Genomic DNA, 20,560 nt, shown 5'->3' with positions numbered 1-20,560 from the left:
GTTGGAGACGGTAGCCCCCAGGATGTTGATAGTGGGGGGGATGGGGGATTCAGTGACGGTAACGCCATTGAACGTCAAGAGGGCAATGGTTAGATTCGCTCTCTCTATCTCTTGTTGGAGACGGTAACCCCCAGGATGTTGATAGTGGGGGGGAAGGGGGATTCAGTGACGGTAACGCCATCGACGTCAAGGGGGCGATGGTTAGATTCTCTCTCGTTGGAGATGGTAACCCCCAGGATGTTGATAGTGGGGGGTGAAGGGGGATTCAGTGACGGTAACGCCATCGACGTCAAGGGAGCGATGGTTAGATTCTCTCTCGTTGGAGATGGTAACCCCCAGGATGTTGATAGTGGGGGGGGAAGGGGGATTCAGTGACGGGAACGCCATTGAACGTCAAGGGGGCGATGGTTAGATTCTCTCTCTCGTTGGAGACAGTAACCCCCAGGATGTTGATAGTGGAGGGGAAGGGGGATTCAGTGACGGTAACGCCATTGACGTCAAGGGGGCGATGGTTAGATTCTCTCTCTCTCGTTGGAGATGGTAGCCCCCAGGATGTTGATAGTGGGGGGGAAGTGGGATTCAGTGACGGTAACGCCATTGAACGTCAACGGGGCGATGATTAGATTCTCTCTCTCTGTGCTAAATTGTCCCGTAGTGCTCAGGGATGTGCAGGTTAGGGTGGGATGAGCCATGCTAAATTGTCCCATAGTGCTCAGGGATGTTCAGGTTACAGTGGGATTGGCCGTGCTAAATTGTACCCGTAGTGCCCAGGGATGTGCAGGTTAGGGTGGGATTGGCCGTGCTAAATTGTCCCGTAGTGCCCAGGGATGTGCAGGTTAGGGTGGGATTGGCCGGGCTAAATTGTCCCCGCAATGCCTAAGGATGTGCAGGTTAGGGTGGGATTGGCCGTGCTAAATTGTCCCGTAGTGCCCAGGGATGTACAGGTTAGGGTGGGATTGGCCGTGCTAAATTGTCCTGTAGTGCCCAGGGATGTGCAGGTTAGGGTGGGATTGGCCGTGCTAAATTGTCCCCGTAGTGCACAGGGATGTGCAGGTTAGGGTGGGATTGGCCATGCTAAATTGTCCCTGTAGTGCCCAGGGATGTGCAGGTTAGGGTGGGATTGGCCGTGCTAAATTGTCCCGTAGTGCCCAGGGATCGGCGGGTTAGGGTGGGGAGTGGCCGTGCTAAATTGTCCCATAGTGCCCAGGGATGTGCAGGTTAGGGTGGGATTGGCCGTGCTAAATTGTCCCATAGTGCCCAGGGATGTGCAGGTTAGTGTGGGATTGGCCGTGCTAAATTGTCCCGTAGTGCCCAGGGATGGGCGGGTTAGGGTGGGATTGGCCGTGCTAAATTGTCCCGTAGTGCCCAGGGATGTGCAGGTTAGGGTGGGATTGGCCGTGCTAAATTGTCCCGTAGTGCCCAGGGATGGGCGGGTTAGGGTGGGATTGGCCGTGCTAAATTGTCCCGTAGTGCCTAGGGATGTGCAGGTTCGGGTGGGATTGGCCGTGATAAATTGTCCTGTAGTGCCCAGGGATGTACAGGTTAGGGTGGGATTGGCCGTGCTAAATTGTCCCGTAGTGCCCAGGGATGTGCAGGTTAGGGTGGGATTGGCCGTGCTAAATTGTCCCCGTAGTGCCCAGGGATGTGCAGGTTAGGGTGGGATTGGCCGTGCTAAATTGTCCCGTAGTGCCCAGGGATGTACAGGTTAGGGTGGGATTGGCCGTGCTAAATTGTCCCCGTAGTGCCCAGGGATGTGCAGGTTAGGGTGGATTGGCCATGCTAAATTGTCCCGTAGTGCCCAGGGATGTGCAGGTTAGGGTGGGATTGGCCGTGCTAAATTGTCCCCGTAGTGCCCAGGGATGTGCAGGTTAGGGTGGGATTGGCCGTGCTAAATTGTCCCGTAGTGCCCAGGGATGTGCAGGTTAGGGTGGGATTGGCCGTGCTAAATTGTCCCCGTAGTGCCCAGGGATGTGCAGGTTAGGGTGGGATTGGCCATGCTAAATTGTCCCCGTAGTGCCCAGAGATGTGCAGGTTAGGGTGGGATTGGCCGTGCTAAATTGTCCCGTAGTGCCCAGGGATGTGCAGGTTAGGGTGGATTGGCCGTGCTAAATTGTCCCGTAGTGCCCAGGGATGTGCAGGTTAGGGTGGATTAGTCCGGGGGAAATGCAGATTAATCGGGAAGCGGGTAAGGATTCCTCTTCAGAAGGTCAGTGTGGACTTGTTGGGGCGATTGACCTCTGTCCACACTGCAGGGACTCTGATTACTCCCTCCCTCTCTCTCTCTGTCCCTCTCTGTCACTCTCCCCACCCCACAGCCGACGTGACCCCTGTTGAGTTTCTCCAGCAGCGCGCGTTTCCCCCTCCCTTTCCCCCCCGCGTCTCGAAAACCCCTCCCAGGAACCCTCCGCAACGTCCGAACGATTAGATTTATTTAGACGCCTCACCCCCCCAGGGTCTCCCCACCCCCACCCCCGTCTGCGTTCAGGCCAGCATGCGGACGGCGATCAGCGCCAGGACGTAGCCGGTGAGAGGCGCCGGTGCCACCGGCTCTCCCCGGTTCGCGGTCTGGGTGGCCCGGATCCAGTCCAGGTAAGCGCCCGGCCGGGTATAGACCCCCACCTTCTGGGGCAGCCCGCACTGCAACCCGAAACTCGAGACCCCCAGCAGGTAGAAGCAGGAGTCCCGGCGGTCGAAGCACTCCAGGGGTCCCCCGCTGTCTCCCTGGGTGGGGGGGGGGAGAGGATATAACGCAGTGTGAGTGGGACATGGGGATTACACCCCCTGGGTGGGGGGGGAGAGGATATAACGCAGTGTGAGTGGGACACGGGGATTACACCCCCTGGGTGGGGGTGAGAGGATATAACGCAGTGTGAGTGGGACACGGGGATTACACCCCCTGGGTGGGGGGGAGAGGATATAACGCAGTGTGAGTGGGACACGGGGATTACACCCCCTGGGTGGGGGGGGGGAGAGGATATAACGCAGTGTGAGTGGGACACGGGGATTACACCCCCTGGGTGGGGGGGGGAGAGGATATAACGCAGTGTGAGTGCGACACGGGGATTACACCCCCTGGGTGGGGGGGGAGAGGATATAACGCAGTGTGAGTGGGACACGGGGATTACACCCCCTGGGTGGGGGGGAGAGGATATAACGCAGTGTGAGTGGGACACGGGGATTACACCCCCTGGGTGGGGGGGGAGAGGATATAACGCAGTGTGAGTGCGACACGGGGATTACACCCCCTGGGTGGGGGGGAGAGGATATAACGCAGTGTGAGTGGGACACGGGGATTACACCCCCTGGGTGGGGGGAGAGGATATAACGCAGTGTGAGTGGGACACTGGGATTACACCCCCTGGGTGGGGGGGAGAGGATATAACGCAGTGTGAGTGGGACACGGGGATTACACCCCCTGGGTGGGGGGGGAGAGGATATAACGCAGTGTGAGTGGGACACTGGGATTACACCCCCTGGGTGGGGGGGAGAGGATATAACGCAGTGTGAGTGGGACACGGGGATTACACCCCCTGGGTGGGGGGAGAGGATATAACGCAGTGTGAGTGGGACACGGGGATTACACCCCCTGGGTGGGGGGGAGAGGATATAACGCAGTGTGAGTGGGACACGGGGATTACACCCCCTGGGTGGGGGGGAGAGGATATAACGCAGTGTGAGTGGGACACGGGGATTACACCCCCTGGGTGGGGGGGGGAGAGGATATAACGCAGTGTGAGTGGGACACGGGGATTACACCCCCTGGGTGGGGGGGGAGAGGATATAACGCAGTGTGAGTGGGACACGGGGATTACACCCCCTGGGTGGGGGGGAGAGGATATAACGCAGTGTGAGTGGGACACGGGGATTACACCCCCTGGGTGGGGGGGGAGAGGATATAACGCAGTGTGAGTGGGACACGGGGATTACACCCCCTGGGTGGGGGGGGAGAGGATATAACGCAGTGTGAGTGGGACACGGGGATTACACCCCCTGGGTGGGGGGGAGAGGATATAACGCAGTGTGAGTGGGACATGGGGATTACACCCCGTGGGTGGGGGGGAGAGGATATAATGCAGTGTGAGTGGGACAAGGGGATTACACCCCCTGGGTGGGGTGTGGGGGGTGGGGGGAGAGGATATAACGCAGTGTGAGTGGGACACGGGGATTACACCCCCTGGGTGGGGGGGGAGAGGATATAACGCAGTGTGAGTGGGACACGGGGATTACACCCCCTGGGTGGGGGGGGAGAGGATATAACGCAGTGTGAGTGGGACACGGGGATTACACCCCCTGGGTGGGGGGGAGAGGATATAACGCAGTGTGAGTGGGACACGGGGATTACACCCCCTGGGTGGGGGGGAGAGGATATAACGCAGTGTGAGTGGGACACGGGGATTACACCCCCTGGGTGGGGGGGGAGAGGATATAACGCAGTGTGAGTGGGACATGGGGATTACACCCCCTGGGTGGGGGGGGGGAGAGGATATAACGCAGTGTGAGTGGGACACGGGGATTACACCCCCTGGGTGGGGGGGGGAGAGGATATAACGCAGTGTGAGTGGGACACGGGGATTACACCCCCTGGGTGGGGGGGAGAGGATATAACGCAGTGTGAGTGGGACACGGGGATTACACCCCCTGGGTGTGGGGGAGAGGATATAACGCAGTGAGTGGGACACGGGGATTACACCCCCTGGGTGTGGGGGAGAGGATATAACGCAGTGTGAGTGGGACACGGGGATTACACCCCCTGGGTGGGGGGGAGAGGATATAACGCAGTGTGAGTGGGATATGGGGATTACACCCCCTGGGTGGGGGGGAGAGGATATAACGCAGTGTGAGTGGGACACGGGGATTACACCCCCTGGGTGGGGGGGAGAGGATATAACGCAGTGTGAGTGGGACACGGGGATTACACCCCCTGGGTGGGGGGGTGAGAGGATATATTGCAGTGTGAGTGGGACACGGGGATTACACCCCCTGGGTGGGGGGGAGAGGATATAACGCAGTGTGAGTGGGACACGGGGATTACACCCCCTGGGTGGGGGGGGGGAGAGGATATAACGCAGTGTGAGTGGGACACGGGGATTACACCCCCTGGGTGGGGGGGAGAGGATATAACGCAGTGTGAGTGGGACACGGGGATTACACCCCCTGGGTGGGGGGGGAGAGGATATAACGGAGTGTGAGTGGGACACGGGGATTACACCCCCTGGGTGGGGGGGAGAGGATATAACGCAGTGTGAGTGGGACACGGGGATTACACCCCCTGGGTGGGGGGGGAGAGGATATAACGCAGTGTGAGTGGGACACGGGGATTACACCCCCTGGGTGGGGGGGGAGAGGATATAACGCAGTGTGAGTGGGACACGGGGATTACACCCCCTGGGTGGGGGGGGAGAGGATATAACGCAGTGTGAGTGGGACACGGGGATTACACCCCCTGGGTGGGGGGGAGAGGATATAACGCAGTGTGAGTGGGACACGGGGATTACACCCCCTGGGTGGGGGGGGAGAGGATATAACGCAGTGTGAGTGGGACACGGGGATTACACCCCCTGGGTGGGGGGGGAGAGGATATAACGCAGTGTGAGTGGGACACGGGGATTACACCCCCTGGGTGGGGGGGGGAGAGGATATAACGCAGTGTGAGTGGGACACGGGGATTACACCCCCTGGGTGTGGGGGAGAGGATATAACGCAGTGTGAGTGGGACACGGGGATTACACCCCCTGGGTGGGGGGGGGAGAGGATATAACGCAGTGTGAGTGGGACACGGGGATTACACCCCCTGGGTGGGGGGGGAGAGGATATAACGCTGTGTGAGTGGGACAGGGGGATTACACCCCCTGGGTGGGTTGTGGGGGGGTGGGGGAGAGGATATAATGCAGTGTGAGTGCGACACGGGGGTAGGGGGTGACACACACAGAGATAGGGAGGGGGACACACACACAGAGATAGGGAGGGGGTGTAGGGGGCTGGAGGGGGTGACACACGCAGAGATAGGGAGGGAGTGTAGGGGGCTGGAGGGGGTGACACACACAGAGATGGGGAGGGGGTGTAGGGGGCCAGAGGGGGGTGACACACACAGAGATAGGGAGGGGGTGTAGGGGGCCGGAGGGGGTGACACACACAGAGATAGGGAGGGGTGTAGGGGGCTGGAGGGGGGTGACACACACAGAGATAGGGAGAGGGTGTAGGGGGCTGGAGGGGGTGACACACACAGAGATAGGGAGGGGGTGTAGGGGGCCGGAGGGGGTGACACACACAGAGATAGGGAGGGGGTGTAGGGGGCTGGAGAGGGTGACACACACAGAGATAGGGAGGGGGTGTAGGGGGCTGGAGGGGGGTGACACACACAGAGATAGGGAGGGGGTGTAGGGGGCTGGAGGGGGGGTGACACACACAGAGATAGGGAGGGGGTGTAGGGGGCTGGAGGGGGTGACGCACACAGAGATAGGGAGGGGGTGTAGGGGGCTGGAGGGGGTGACACACACAGAGATAGGGAGGGGGTGTAGGGGGCTGGAGGGGGTGACGCACACAGAGATAGGGAGGGGGTGTAGGGGGCTGGAGGGGGTGACACACACAGAGATAGGGAGGGGGTGTAGGGGGCTGGAGGGGGGTGACACACGCAGAGATAGGGAGGGGGTGTAGGGGGCTGGAGGGGGTGACACACACAGAGATAGGGAGGGGGTGTAGGGGGCTGGAGGGGGTGACGCACACAGAGATAGGGAGGGGGTGTAGGGGGCTGGAGGGGGTGACACACACAGAGATAGGGAGGGGGTGTAGGGGGCTGGAGGGGGTGACGCACACAGAGATAGGGAGGGGGGTGTAGGGGGCTGGAGGGGGTTGACACACAGAGAGATAGGGAGGGGGTGTAGGGGGCCGGAGGGGGTGACACACACAGAGATAGGGAGGGGGTGTAGGGGGGTGACACACACAGAGATAGGGAGGGGGTGTAGGGGGGTGGAGGGGGTGACACACACAGAGATAGGGAGGGGGTGTAGGGGGCCGGAGGGGGTGACACACAGAGAGATAGGGAGGGGGTGTAGGGGGCTGGAGGGGGTGACACACACAGAGATAGGGAGGGGGTGTAGGGGGCTGGAGGGGGTGACACACACAGAGATAGGGAGGGGGTGTAGGGGGCTGGAGGGGGTGACACACACACACAGAGATAGGGAGGGTGGGTAGGGGGCGGGAGGCGGGAAGCTGAGGTTTACCTGACCACACTGGTCGATGCCACTGTGACTGGACAGTGTACGGGCGATAATGGTGCATTTACCTGGCAGCCATCGACAAGTCCAGCCTCAAAGCCAGCACATCGCATGCGCGGGGTAATGATCCCATCGTACCAGTCCTGTTGGTTACACACCTTGTTGGGTATCAGGTCAACTTCTGCCTCCTGCAGGATATCTGACGATGGACCTGGGACAGACGGACAGAACGGGGAAATTCAACTGCCTGCCCTTCAGGGGAGCTAACAACAGGACGCCTTTCCACACCAGGGCAGATACAGCACCCGCTCCCACAGCACCCGCTCCCTCAGCACCCGCTCCCTCAGCACTGACCTTCCCACAGCACCCACTCCCTCAGCACTGACCCTCCCACAGCACCCACTCCCTCAGCACTGACCCTCCCTCAGCACCCACTCCCACAGCACCCACCCCCTCAGCACCCGCTCCCTCAACACTGACCGTCCCACAGCACCCGCTCCCTCAGCACTGACCCTCCCACAGCGCCCGCTCCCTCAGCACTGACCCTCCCTCAGCACTGACCCTCCCACAGCACCCGCTCCCACAGCACCCGCTCCCTCAGCACTGACCGTCCCACAGCACCCGCTCCCTCAGCACTGACCCTCCCACAGCACCCACGCCCTCAGCACTGACCCTCCCACAGCACTGACCCTCCCTCAGCACTGACCCTCCCTCAGCACTGACCCTCCCACAGCACCCGCTCCCTCAGCACTGACCCTCCCTCAGCACTGACCCTCCCACAGCACCCACTCCCTCAGCACTGACCCTCCCTCAGCACCGACCCTCCCTCAGCACTGACCCTCCCTCAGCATTGACCCTCCCACAGCACTGACCCTCCCTCAGCACCCACTCCCTCAGCACTGACCCTCCCACAGCACCCACTCCCTCAGCACTGACCCTCCCTCAGTGCTGACCCTCCGTCAGCACTGACCCTCCCTCAGCACCCGCTCCCTCAGCACTGACCCTCCCACAGCACTGACCCTCCCACAGCACCCACTCCCTCAGCACTGACCCTCCCACAGCACCCACTCCCTCAGCACTGACCCTCCCTCAGCACTGACCCTCCCTCAGCACTGACCGTCCCACAGCACCCACTCCCTCAGCACTGACCCTCCCACAGCACCCACTCCCTCAGCACTGACCCTCCCACAGCACCCGCTCCCTCAGCACTGACCCTCCCACAGCACCCGCTCCCTCAGCGCTGACCCTCCCACAGCACCCGCTCCCTCAGCACTGACCCTCCCACAGCAACCCCTCCCTCAGCACTGACCCACCCACAGCACCCACTCCCTCAGCACTGACCCTCCCACAGCACTGACACTCCCACAGCAACCAGTCCCTCAGCACTGACCCTCCCTCAGCACTGACCCTCCCTCAGCACTGACCGTCCCACAGCACCCACTCCCTCAGCACTGACCCTCCCACAGCACCCACTCCCTCAGCACTGACCCTCCCACAGCACCCGCTCCCTCAGCACTGACCCTCCCACGGCACCCACTCCCTCAGCACTGACCCTCCCACAGCACCCGCTCCCTCAGCACTGACCCTCCCTCAGCACTGACCGTCCCACAGCCCCCACTCCCTCAGCACTGACCGTCCCACAGCACTGACCCTCCCACAGCACCCGCTCCCTCAGCACTGACCTTCCCACAGCACCCACTCCCTCAGCACTGACCCTCCCACAGCACTGACCCTCCCACAGCACCCACTCCCTCAGCACTGACCCTCCCTCAGCACTGACCCTCCCTCAGCACTGACCCTCCCACAGCACTGACCCTCCCGCAGCACCCGCTCCCTCAGCACTGACCCTCCCATGGCACCCACTCCCTCAGCACTGACCCTCCCACAGCACCCGCTCCCTCAGCACTGACCCTCCCTCAGCACTGACCCTCCCACAGCACTGACCCTCCCTCAGCACTGACACTCCCACAGCGCCCACTCCCTCAGCACTGACCCTCCCACAGCACCTGCTCCCTCAGCACTGACCCTCCCACAGCACTGACCCTCCCTCAGCACTGACCGTCCCACAGCACTGACCCTCCCTCAGCACTGACCCTCCCACAGCACCCACTCCCTCAGCACTGACCCTCCCTCAGCACTGACCCTCCCACAGCACCCGCTCCCTCAGCACTGACCCTCCCACAGCACCCACTCCCTCAGCACTGACCCTCCCTCAGCACTGACCCTCCCACAGCACTGACCCTCCCTCAGCACTGACCCTCCCTCAGCACTGACCCTCCCACAGCACCCACTCCCTCAGCACTGACCCTCCCTCAGCACTGACCCTCCCACAGCACCCGCTCCCTCAGCACTGACCCTCCCACAGCACCCACTCCCTCAGCACTGACCCTCCCTCAGCACTGACCCTCCCACAGCACTGACCCTCCCTCAGCACTGACCCTCCCACAGCACCCACTCCCTCAGCACTGACCCTCCCACAGCACCCACTCCCTCAGCACTGACCCTCCCACAGCACCCACTCCCTCAGCACTGACCCTCCCACAGCACCCACTCCCTCATCACCCACCTACCACAGCACCCACTCCCTCAGCACTGACCCTCCCTCAGCACCCACTCCCTCAGCACTGACCCTCCCACAGCACCCACTCCCTCAGCACTGACCCTCCCACAGCACCCACTCCCTCAGCACTGACCCTCCCACAGCACCCACTCCCTCAGCACTGACCCTCCCACAGCACCCACTCACTCAGCACTGACCCTCCCACAGCACCCACTCACTCAGCACTGACCCTCCCACAGCACTGACCCTCCCTCAGCACCCGCTCCCTCAGCACTGACCCTCCCACAACACCCACTCCCTCAGCACTGACCCTCCCACAGCACTGACCCTCCCTCAGCACTGACCCTCCCACAACACCCACTCCCTCAACACTGACCCTCCCACAGCACTGACCCTCCCACAGCACCCACTCCCTCAGCACTGACCCTCCCACAGCACCCACCCCCTCAGCACTGACCCTCCCACAGCACCCACTCCCTCATCACCCACCTACCACAGCACCCACTCCCTCAGCACTGACCCTCCCACAGCACCCACTCCCTCAGCACTGACCCTCCCACAGCACTGACCCTCCCTCAGCACTGACCCTCCCTTAGCACCCACTCACTCAGCACTGACCCTCCCACAGCACCCACTACCTCAGCACTGACCCTCCCTCAGCAACCAGTCCCTCAGCACTGACCCTCCCTCAGCACCCACTCCCTCAGCACTGACCCCCCCACAGCACCCGCTCCCTCAGCACTGACCCTCCCACAGCACCCACTCCCTCAGCACTGACCCTCCCACAGCACCCGCTCCCTCAGCACTTACCCGCCCACAGCACCCACTCCCTCAGCACTGACCCTCCCCCAGCACTGACCCTCCCACAGCACCCAGTCCCTCAGCACTGACCCTCCCACAGCACCCACTCCCTCAGCACTGACCCTCCCACAGCACCCACTCCCTTAGCACTGACCCTCCCAAAGCACCCACTCCCTCATCACCCACCTACCACAGCACCCACTCCTTCAGCACTGACCCTCCCTCAGCACCCACTCCCTCAGCACTGACCCTCCCACAGCACCCACTCCCTCATCACCCATCTACCACAGCACCCACTCCCTCAGCACTGACCCTCCCTCAGCACTGACCCTCCCTCAGCACCCACTCCCTCAGCACTGACCCTCCCACAGCACCCACTCCCTCAGCACTGACCCTCCCTCAGCACTGACCCTCCCACAGCACCCACTCCCTCAGCACTGACCCTCCCACAGCACCCACTCCCTCAGCACTGAACCTCCCACAGCATCCGCTACCTCAGCACTGACCCTCCCACAGCACTGACCCTCCCTCAGCACTGACCCTCCCACAGCACCCGCTACCTCAGCACTGACCCTCCCACAGCACCCACTCCCTCAGCACTGACCCTCCCACAGCACCCGCTCCCTCAGCACTGACCCTCCCTCAGCACTGACCCTCCCTCAGCACTGAACCTCCCACTGCATCCGCTACCTCAGCACTGACCCTCCCACAGCACCCACTCCCTCAGCACTGACCCTCCCACAGCACCCGCTCCCTCAGCACTGACCCTCCCTCAGCACTGACCCTCCCTCAGCACTGAACCTCCCACAGCATCCGCTACCTCAGCACTGACCCTCCCTCAGCACTGACCCTCCCACAGCACCCGCTCCCTCAGCACTGACCCTCCAACAGCACCTACTCTCTCAGCACTGACCCTCCCACAGCACCCACTCCCTCAGCACTGACCCTCCCACAGCACCCACTCCCTCAGCACTGACCCTCCCTCAGCACTGACCCTCGCACATGGCCCACTCCCTAAGCACTGACCGTCCCACAGCTCTGACCCTCCCACAGCACCCACTCCCTCAACACTGACCCTCCCACAGCACCCGCTCCCTCAGCACTGACCCTCCCACAGCAATGACCCTCCCACAGCACCCGCTCCCTCAGCACTGACCCTCCAACAGCACCTACTCTCTCAGCACTGACGCTCCCTCAGCACTGACCCTCCCACAGCACCCACTCCTTCAGCACTGACCCTCCCACAGCAATCATTCCCTCAGCACTGACCCTCCCACAGCACCCACTCCCTCAGCACTGACCCTCCCACAGCACCCACTCCCTCAGCACTGACCCTCCCTCAGCACTGACCCTCGCACATGGCCCACTCCCTAAGCACTGACCGTCCCACAGCACTGACCCTCCCACAGCACCCACTCCTTCAGCACTGACCCTCCCTCAGCACTGACCCTCGCACATGGCCCACTCCCTAAGCACTGACCGTCCCACAGCTCTGACCCTCCCACAGCACCCACTCCCTCAACACTGTCCCTCCCACAGCACCCGCTCCCTCAGCACTGACCCTCCCACAGCAATGACCCTCCCACAGCACCCGCTCCCTCAGCACTGACCCTCCAACAGCACCTACTCTCTCAGCACTGACCCTCCCTCAGCACTGACCCTCCCACAGCACCCACTCCTTCAGCACTGACCCTCCCTCAGCACCCACTCCCTCAGCACTGACCCTCCCTCAGCACTGACCCTCCCACAGCACCCACTCCCTCAGCACTGACCCTCCCACAGCACCCACTCCCTCAGCACTGAACCTCCCACAGCATCCGCTACCTCAGCACTGACCCTCCCACAGCACTGACCCTCCCTCAGCACTGACCCTCCCACAGCACCCGCTACCTCAGCACTGACCCTCCCACAGCACCCACTCCCTCAGCACTGACCCTCCCACAGCACCCGCTCCCTCAGCACTGACCCTCCCTCAGCACTGACCCTCCCTCAGCACTGAACCTCCCACAGCATCCGCTACCTCAGCACTGACCCTCCCACAGCACCCACTCCCTCAGCACTGACCCTCCCACAGCACCCGCTCCCTCAGCACTGACCCTCCCTCAGCACTGACCCTCCCTCAGCACTGAACCTCACACAGCATCCGCTACCTCAGCACTGACCCTCCCACAGCACCCGCTCCCTCAGCACTGACCCTCCAACAGCACCTACTCTCTCAGCACTGACACTCCCACAGCACCCACTCCCTCAGCACTGACCCTCCCACAGCACCCACTCCCTCAGCACTGACCCTCCCACAGCACCCACTCCCTCAGCACTGACCCTCCCTCAGCACTGACCCTCGCACATGGCCCACTCCCTAAGCACTGACCGTCCCACAGCACTGACCCTCCCACAGCACCCACTCCTTCAGCACTGACCCTCCCTCAGCACTGACCCTCGCACATGGCCCACTCCCTAAGCACTGACCGTCCCACAGCTCTGACCCTCCCACAGCACCCACTCCCTCAACACTGACCCTCCCACAGCACCCGCTCCCTCAGCACTGACCCTCCCACAGCAATGACCCTCCCACAGCACCCGCTCCCTCAGCACTGACCCTCCCACAGCACCCACTCCCACAGCACTGACCCTCCCTCAGCACTGACCCTCCCACAGCACCCACTCCTTCAGCACTGACCCTCCCACAGCAATCACTCCCTCAGCACTGACCCTCCCACAGCACCCACTCGCTCAGCACTGACCCTCCCACAGCACCCACTCCCTCAGCACTGACCCTCCCTCAGCACTGACCCTCGCACATGGCCCACTCCCTAAGCACTGACCGTCCCACAGCACTGACCCTCCCACAGCACCCACTCCTTCAGCACTGACCCTCCCTCAGCACTGACCCTCGCACATGGCCCACTCCCTAAGCACTGACCCTCCCACAGCACCCACTCCCTCAGCACTGACCCTCCCTCAGCACTGACCCTCCCTCAGCACTGACCCTCCCACAGCACCCACTCCCTCAGCACTGACCCTCCCACAGCACCCACTCCCTCAGCACTGACCCTCCCACAGCACCCACTCCCTCGGCACTGACCCTCCCACAGCACTGACCCTCCCTCAGCACTGACCCTCCCACAGCACCCACTCCCTCAGCACTGACCCTCCCACAGCACCCACTCCCTCGGCACTGACCCTCCCACAGCACTGACCCTCCCTCAGCACTGACCCTCCCACAGCACCCACTCCCTCGGCACTGACCCTCCCACAGCACTGACCCTCCCTCAGCACTGACCCTCCCACAGCACTGACCCTCCCTCAGCACTGATCCTCCCACAGCACCCACTCCCTCGGCACTGACCCTCCCACAGCACTGAACCTCCTTCAGCACTGACCCTCCCACAGCGCCCACTCCCACAGCACTTACCCTCCAACAGCACTGACCCTCCCTTAGCACTGACCCTCCCTCAGCACCCACTCCCTCAGCACTGACCCTCCCTCAGCACTGACCCTCCCTCAGCACTGACCCTCCCACAGCACTGACCCTCCCACCGTGCTGACCTTCTGGTGAAGCAGCACTCCTTACCCTTGGTCTCCCTCGCTCCCCAGCCGGTGATGTAGCAGGGGTTGAGCTGGGTCAGTTGTCGGTGGGGGTCGGGCAGGCAGATGGGCTGGACGTATGGGGAGTAGACGATGTCCTGGTGCAGTCTCAGTAACGCCACGTCGTGGTCCAGGGTCTCTCTGTTGAACTCTTCGTGCTGCAGGATCCTGTCCACCACCAGCACTCGGGTGTGGGCACCAAACCTGGAGCGCTGGTGAAGCCCAGTCACCACCAACCAGGAAAACCGGTCACTGGGAGGGAGTGGGCAAGGAGGGGGGGGCAAGAGTGAGAGACCCTTTCCCATTGACCGTGTGACCCCAGACCCACTGACCGTGAGACCCTTTCCCACTGACCGTGAGACCCCAGACCCACTGACCGTGTGACCCCAGACCCACTGACCGTGTGACCCCAGACCCATTGACCGTGTGACCCCAGACCCACTGACCGTGTGACCCCAGACCCACTGACCGTGTGACCCCAGACCCACTGACCGTGTGACACCAGACCCACTGACCGTGAGACCCTTTCCCACTGACCGTGAGACCCCAGACCCATTGACCGTGTGACCCCAGACCCACTGACCGTGAGACCCCAGACCCACTGACCGTGAGACCCTTTCCCACTGACCGTGAGACCCCAGACCCATTGACCGTGTGACCCCAGACCCACTGACCGTGTGACACCAGACCCACTGACCGTGAGACCCTTTCCCACTGACCGTGAGACCCCAGACCCATTGACCGTGAGACCCCAGACCCACTGACCGTGTGACACCAGACCCACTGACCGTGAGACCCCAGACCCACTGACCGTGAGACCCTTTCCCACTGACCGTGAGACCCCAGACCCATTGACCGTGTGACCCCAGACCCACTGACCGTGTGACCCCAGACCCACTGACCGTGTGACCCCAGACCCACTGACCGTGAGACCCCAGACCCACTGACCGTGTGACCCCAGACCCACTGACCGTGAGACCCCAGACCCATTGACCGTGTGACCCCAGACACACTGACCGTGTGACCCCAGACCCACTGACCGTGTGACCCCAGATCCACTGACCGTGAGACCACAGACCCATTGACCGCGAGACCCCAGACCCACTGACCATGAGACCCTTTCCCATTGACCGTGAGACCCCAGACCCACTGACCGTGTGACCCCAGACCCACTGACCGTGTGACCCCAGACCCATTGACCGTGTGACCCCAGACCCACTGACCGTGTGACCCCAGACCCATTGACCGCGAGACCCCAGACCCACTGACCATGAGACCCTTTCCCATTGACCGTGAGACCCCAGACCCACTGACCATGAGACCCTTTCCCATTGACTGCGAGACCCCAGACCCACTGACCGTGTGACCCTTTCCCATTGACCGTGAGACCCCAGACCCACTGACCTTGGGACCCTTTCCCATTGACCGTGAGACCCCAGACCCACTGACCGTGGGACCCTTTCCCATTGACCGTGAGACCCCAGACCCATTGACCGCGAGACCCCAGACCCACTGACCGTGTGACCCTTTCCCATTGACCGTGAGACCCCAGACCCACTGACCGTGGGACCCTTTCCCATTGACCGTGAGACCCCAGACCCATTGACCGTGAGACCCCAGTCCCACTCCCACTGACCGTGAGACCCTTTCCCATTGACCGTGAGACCCCAGACCCACTGACCATGAGACCCCAGACCCACTGACCGTGAGATCCTTTCCCTTGACCGTGAGACTCCAGTCCCATTCCCATTATCTGTGAGACCCTTTCCCTTGACCATGAGATCCCAGATCCACTCCCATTGTCCATTAGACCCTTGCCCATTGACCGTCAGACCTCAGACCCTCTCTTATTGACCATGCGTCCCATTCCCATTATCTCTGAAACCCTTTCCCATGACCGTGAGACCCCAGATCCACTCCCATTGTCTGTGAGACCCCAGACCCTTTCCCATTGACCATGAGATCCCAGTCCCATTCCCATTATCCGTGAGACCCTTTCCCTTGACCGTGAGATCCCAGTCCCATTCCCATTATCCGTGAGACCCTTTCCCTTGACCGTGAGATCCCAGTCCCATTCCCATTATCCGTGAGACCCTTTCCCTTGACCATGAGATCCCAGATCCACTCCCATTGTCCATTAGACTCTTGCCCATTGACCGTCCGACCTCAGACCCTCTCTTATTGACCATGCGTCCCACTCCCATTGACCGTGAGACCCCAAACCCACTCCCATTGACCGTTAGACCCTTTCCCATTGACTATGAGACCCCAGACCCACTCCGATTGTCTGTGAGACCCCAGACCCTTTCCCATTGACTGTGAGATCCCAGTCCCATTCTCATTATCCATGAGACCCTTTCCCATGACCGTGAGATCCCAGTCCCATTCCCATTATCCATGAGATCCTTTCCCATTGACGGTGAGATCCCAGTCCCGCTCCCATTGACTGTGAGACCCTTTCCCATTGATTATGAGATCCCACTCCCACTCCCATTGTCCATGAGACCCTTTTCAATTAATCATTGAGATCCCAGACACTCCCATTGTCTGTGAGACGCTTTCCCGTTGACTATGAGACCCCAGACCCACTCCCATTGACCATGAGACCCAGACCCACTCCCATTAACCGTGAGACCCTTTCCCATTGACCGTGAGATCCCAGACCCACTCCCATTGACCGTGAGATCCCAGTCCCACTCCCACTGAACATGAGACACTTTCCCATTGATCATGAGATCCCAGGCCCACTCCCATTGTCTGTGAGACCCTTTCTCATTGACCATGAGACCCCAGACCCACTCCCATTGACTGTGAGACCCACTCCCATTGACGGTGAGATCCCAGACCCACTCCCATTGACCGTGAGACCCTTTCCCATTGACCGTGAGATCCCAGTCCCACTCCCATTGACGGTGAGATCCCAGACCCACTCCCATTGACCGTGAGACCCTTTCCCATTGACCGTGAGATCCCAGTCCCACTCCCATTGACCGTGAGATCCCAGTCCCACTCCCATTGACCGTGTGACCCTTTCCCATTGACCGTGAGACCCCAGACCCACTCCCATTGTCTGTGAGATCCCAGTCCCACTCCCATTGACCGTGTGACCCTTTCCCATTGATCATGAGATCCCAGACCCACTCCCATTGTCTGTGAGATCCTTTCCAATTGGCTATGAGACCCCAGACCCACTCCCATTGACCGTGTGACCCTTTCCCATTGATCAGGAGATCCCAGACCCACTCCCATTGTCTGTGAGATCCTTTCCAATTGGCTATGAGACCCCAGACCCACTCCCATTGACTGTGAGAACCCAGACCCACTCCCATTGACCGTGAGACCCAGACCCACTCCCATTGACCGTGAGACCCAGACCCACTCCCATTGACTGAGACCCAGACCCACTCCCATTGACTGTGAGACCCAGACCCACTCCCATTGACTGTGAGACCCCAGACCCACTCCCATTGACCGTGAGACCCCAGACCCACTCCCATTGACCGTGAGACCCCAGACCCACTCCCATTGACTGTGAGACCCAGACCCACTCCCATTGACTGTGAGACCCAGACCCTCTCCCATTGACCGTGAGACCCAGACCCACTCCCATTGACTGGGAGATCCCAGACCCACTCCCATTGACCGTGAGCCCAGACCCACTCCCATTGACTGGGAGATCCCAGACCCACTCCCATTGACCGTGAGACCCCAGACCCACTCCCATTGACCGTGAGACCCCAGACCCACTCCCATTGACTGTGAGACCCAGACCCACTCCCATTGACCGTGAGACCCCAGACCCACTCCCATTGACTGTGAGACCCCAGACCCACTCCCATTGTCCGTGAGACCCCAGACCCACTCCCATTGACTGTGAGACTCAGACCCACTCCCATTGTCCGTGAGACCCCAGACCCTCTCCCATTGACTGGGAGATCCCTGACCCTCTCCCATTGATTGTGAGACCCCAGACCCACTGCCATTGTCCGTGAGACCCCAGACCCACTCCCATTGACTGTGAGACCCAGACCCACTCCCATTGTCCGTGAGACCCCAGACCCTCTCCCATTGACTGGGAGATCCCAGACCCTCTCCCATTGTCCGTGAGACCCCAGACCCTCTCCCATTGTCCGTGAGACCCCAGACCCACTCCCATTGTCCGTGAGACCCCAGACCCACTCCCATTGACTGTGAGACCCCAGACCCTCTCCCATTGTCCGTGAGACCCCAGACCCACTCCCATTGACTGTGAGACCCAGACCCACTCCTATTGTCCGTGAGACCCCAGACCCTCTCCCATTGACTGGGAGATCCCTGACCCTCTCCCATTGACTGGGAGATCCCTGACCCTCTCCCATTGACTGTGAGACCCCAGACCCACTCCCATTGTCCGTGAGACCCCAGACCCTCTCCCATTGACTGGGAGATCCCTGACCCTCTCCCATTGACTGTGAGACCCCAGACCCACTCCCATTGTCCGTGAGACCCCAGACCCTCTCCCATTGACTGGGAGATCCCTGACCCTCTCCCATTGACCATGAGATCCCAGTCCCATTCCCATTATCCGTGAGACCCTTTCCCTTGACCGTGAGATCCCAGTCCCATTCCCATTATCCGTGAGACCCTTTCCCTTGACCATGAGATCCCAGATCCACTCCCATTGTCCATTAGACCCTTGCCCATTGACCGTCAGACCTCAGACAATCTCTTATTGACCATGCGTCCCACTCCCATTGTCCGTGAGACCCCAGACCCTCTCCCATTGACTGGGAGATCCCAGACCCTCTCCCATTGTCCGTGAGACCCCAGACCCACTCCCATTGTCCGTGAGACCCCAGACCCACTCCCATTGTCCGTGAGACCCCAGACCCACTCCCATTGACTGTGAGACCCCAGACCCTCTCCCATTGTCCGTGAGACCCCAGACCCACTCCCATTGACTGTGAGACCCAGACCCACTCCTATTGTCCGTGAGACCCCAGACCCTCTCCCATTGACTGGGAGATCCCTGACCCTCTCCCATTGACTGGGAGATCCCTGACCCTCTCCCATTGACTGTGAGACCCCAGACCCACTCCCATTGTCCGTGAGACCCCAGACCCTCTCCCATTGACTGGGAGATCCCTGACCCTCTCCCATTGACTGTGAGACCCCAGACCCACTCCCATTGTCCGTGAGACCCCAGACCCTCTCCCATTGACTGGGAGATCCCTGACCCTCTCCCATTGACCGTGAGACCCCAGACCCACTCCCATTGACTGTGAGACCCCAGACCCACTCCCATTGTCCGTGAGACCCCTGACCCTCTCCCATTGACCGTGAGACCCAGACCCACTCCCATTGACTGTGAGACCCAGACCCACTCCCATTGTCCGTGAGACCCCAGACCCACTCCCATTGACTGTGAGACCCCAGACCCACTCCCATTGACTGTGAGACCCAGACCCACTCCCATTGTCCGTGAGACCCCAGACCCACTCCCATTGTCCGTGAGACCCCAGACCCACTCCCATTGTCCGTGAGACCCCAGACCCTCTCCCATTGTCCGTGAGACCCCAGACCCTCTCCCATTGACTGTGAGACCCAGACCCACTCCCATTGTCTGTGAGACCCAGACCCACTCCCATTGTCCGTGAGACCCCAGACCCACTCCCATTGTCCGTGAGACCCAGACCCTCTCCCTTTGACTGTGAGACCCCAGACCCACTCCCATTGTCCGTGAGACCCCAGACCCACTCCCATTGACCGTGAGACCCCAGACCCACTCCCATTGTCCGTGAGACCGAGACCCTCTCCCATTGTCCGTGAGACCCCAGACCCTCTCCCATTGACTGTGAGACCCCAGACCCACTCCCATTGTCCGTGAGACCCCAGACCCACTCCCATTGACCATGAGACCCCAGACCCACTCCCATTGACTGTGAGACCCAGACCCACTCCCATTGTCCGTGAGTACCCCAGACCCTCTCCCATTGACTGTGAGACCCCAGACCCTCTCCCATTGACTGTGAGACCCCAGACCCACTCCCATTGTCCGTGAGACCCCTGACCCTCTCCCATTGACTGTGAGACCCAGACCCACTCCCATTGTCTGTGAGACCCAGACCCACTCCCATTGTCCGTGAGACCCCAGACCCACTCCCATTGTCCGTGAGACCCAGACCCTCTCCCATTGATTATGAGATCCCACTCCCACTCCCATTGTCCATGAGACCCTTTTCAATTAATCATTGAGATCCCAGACACTCCCATTGTCTGTGAGACGCTTTCCCGTTGACTATGAGACCCCAGACCCACTCCCATTGACCATGAGACCCAGACCCACTCCCATTAACCGTGAGACCCTTTCCCATTGACCGTGGGATCCCAGACCCACTCCCATTGACCGTGAGATCCC

The 20,560-nt window shown here is 61.2% G+C and overlaps 1 protein-coding gene across 1 annotated transcript in view; it reads right to left on the bottom strand.

Moving 5' to 3' along the window:
• Positions 1-2,481: 2,481 nt before the first annotated feature.
• LOC148134716 (transmembrane protease serine 12-like) overlaps positions 2,482-20,560 on the bottom strand; it is a 29,143-nt gene continuing 11,064 nt past the window's right edge. The window contains exons 3-5 of the mRNA XM_087985506.1: positions 14,150-14,415; positions 7,283-7,425; positions 2,482-2,721 (exon numbers count right to left, since the gene is read on the bottom strand). Coding sequence (XP_087841632.1) covers positions 2,482-2,721; positions 7,283-7,425; positions 14,150-14,415 — 649 coding nt within the window. The remainder of the gene's footprint in view (positions 2,722-7,282; positions 7,426-14,149; positions 14,416-20,560) is intronic.

This window comes from Chiloscyllium plagiosum, unplaced genomic scaffold (genome assembly GCF_037043375.1).
Source record: "Chiloscyllium plagiosum isolate Xiang-an unplaced genomic scaffold, Cpla_swu_hap1 HiC_scaffold_53X, whole genome shotgun sequence".
Taxonomy (NCBI): Eukaryota; Metazoa; Chordata; class Chondrichthyes; order Orectolobiformes; family Hemiscylliidae; genus Chiloscyllium; species Chiloscyllium plagiosum.
The sequence above is the reverse complement of the archived record's forward strand: the minus strand, read 5'-3'. Positions and strand labels throughout refer to the sequence as shown.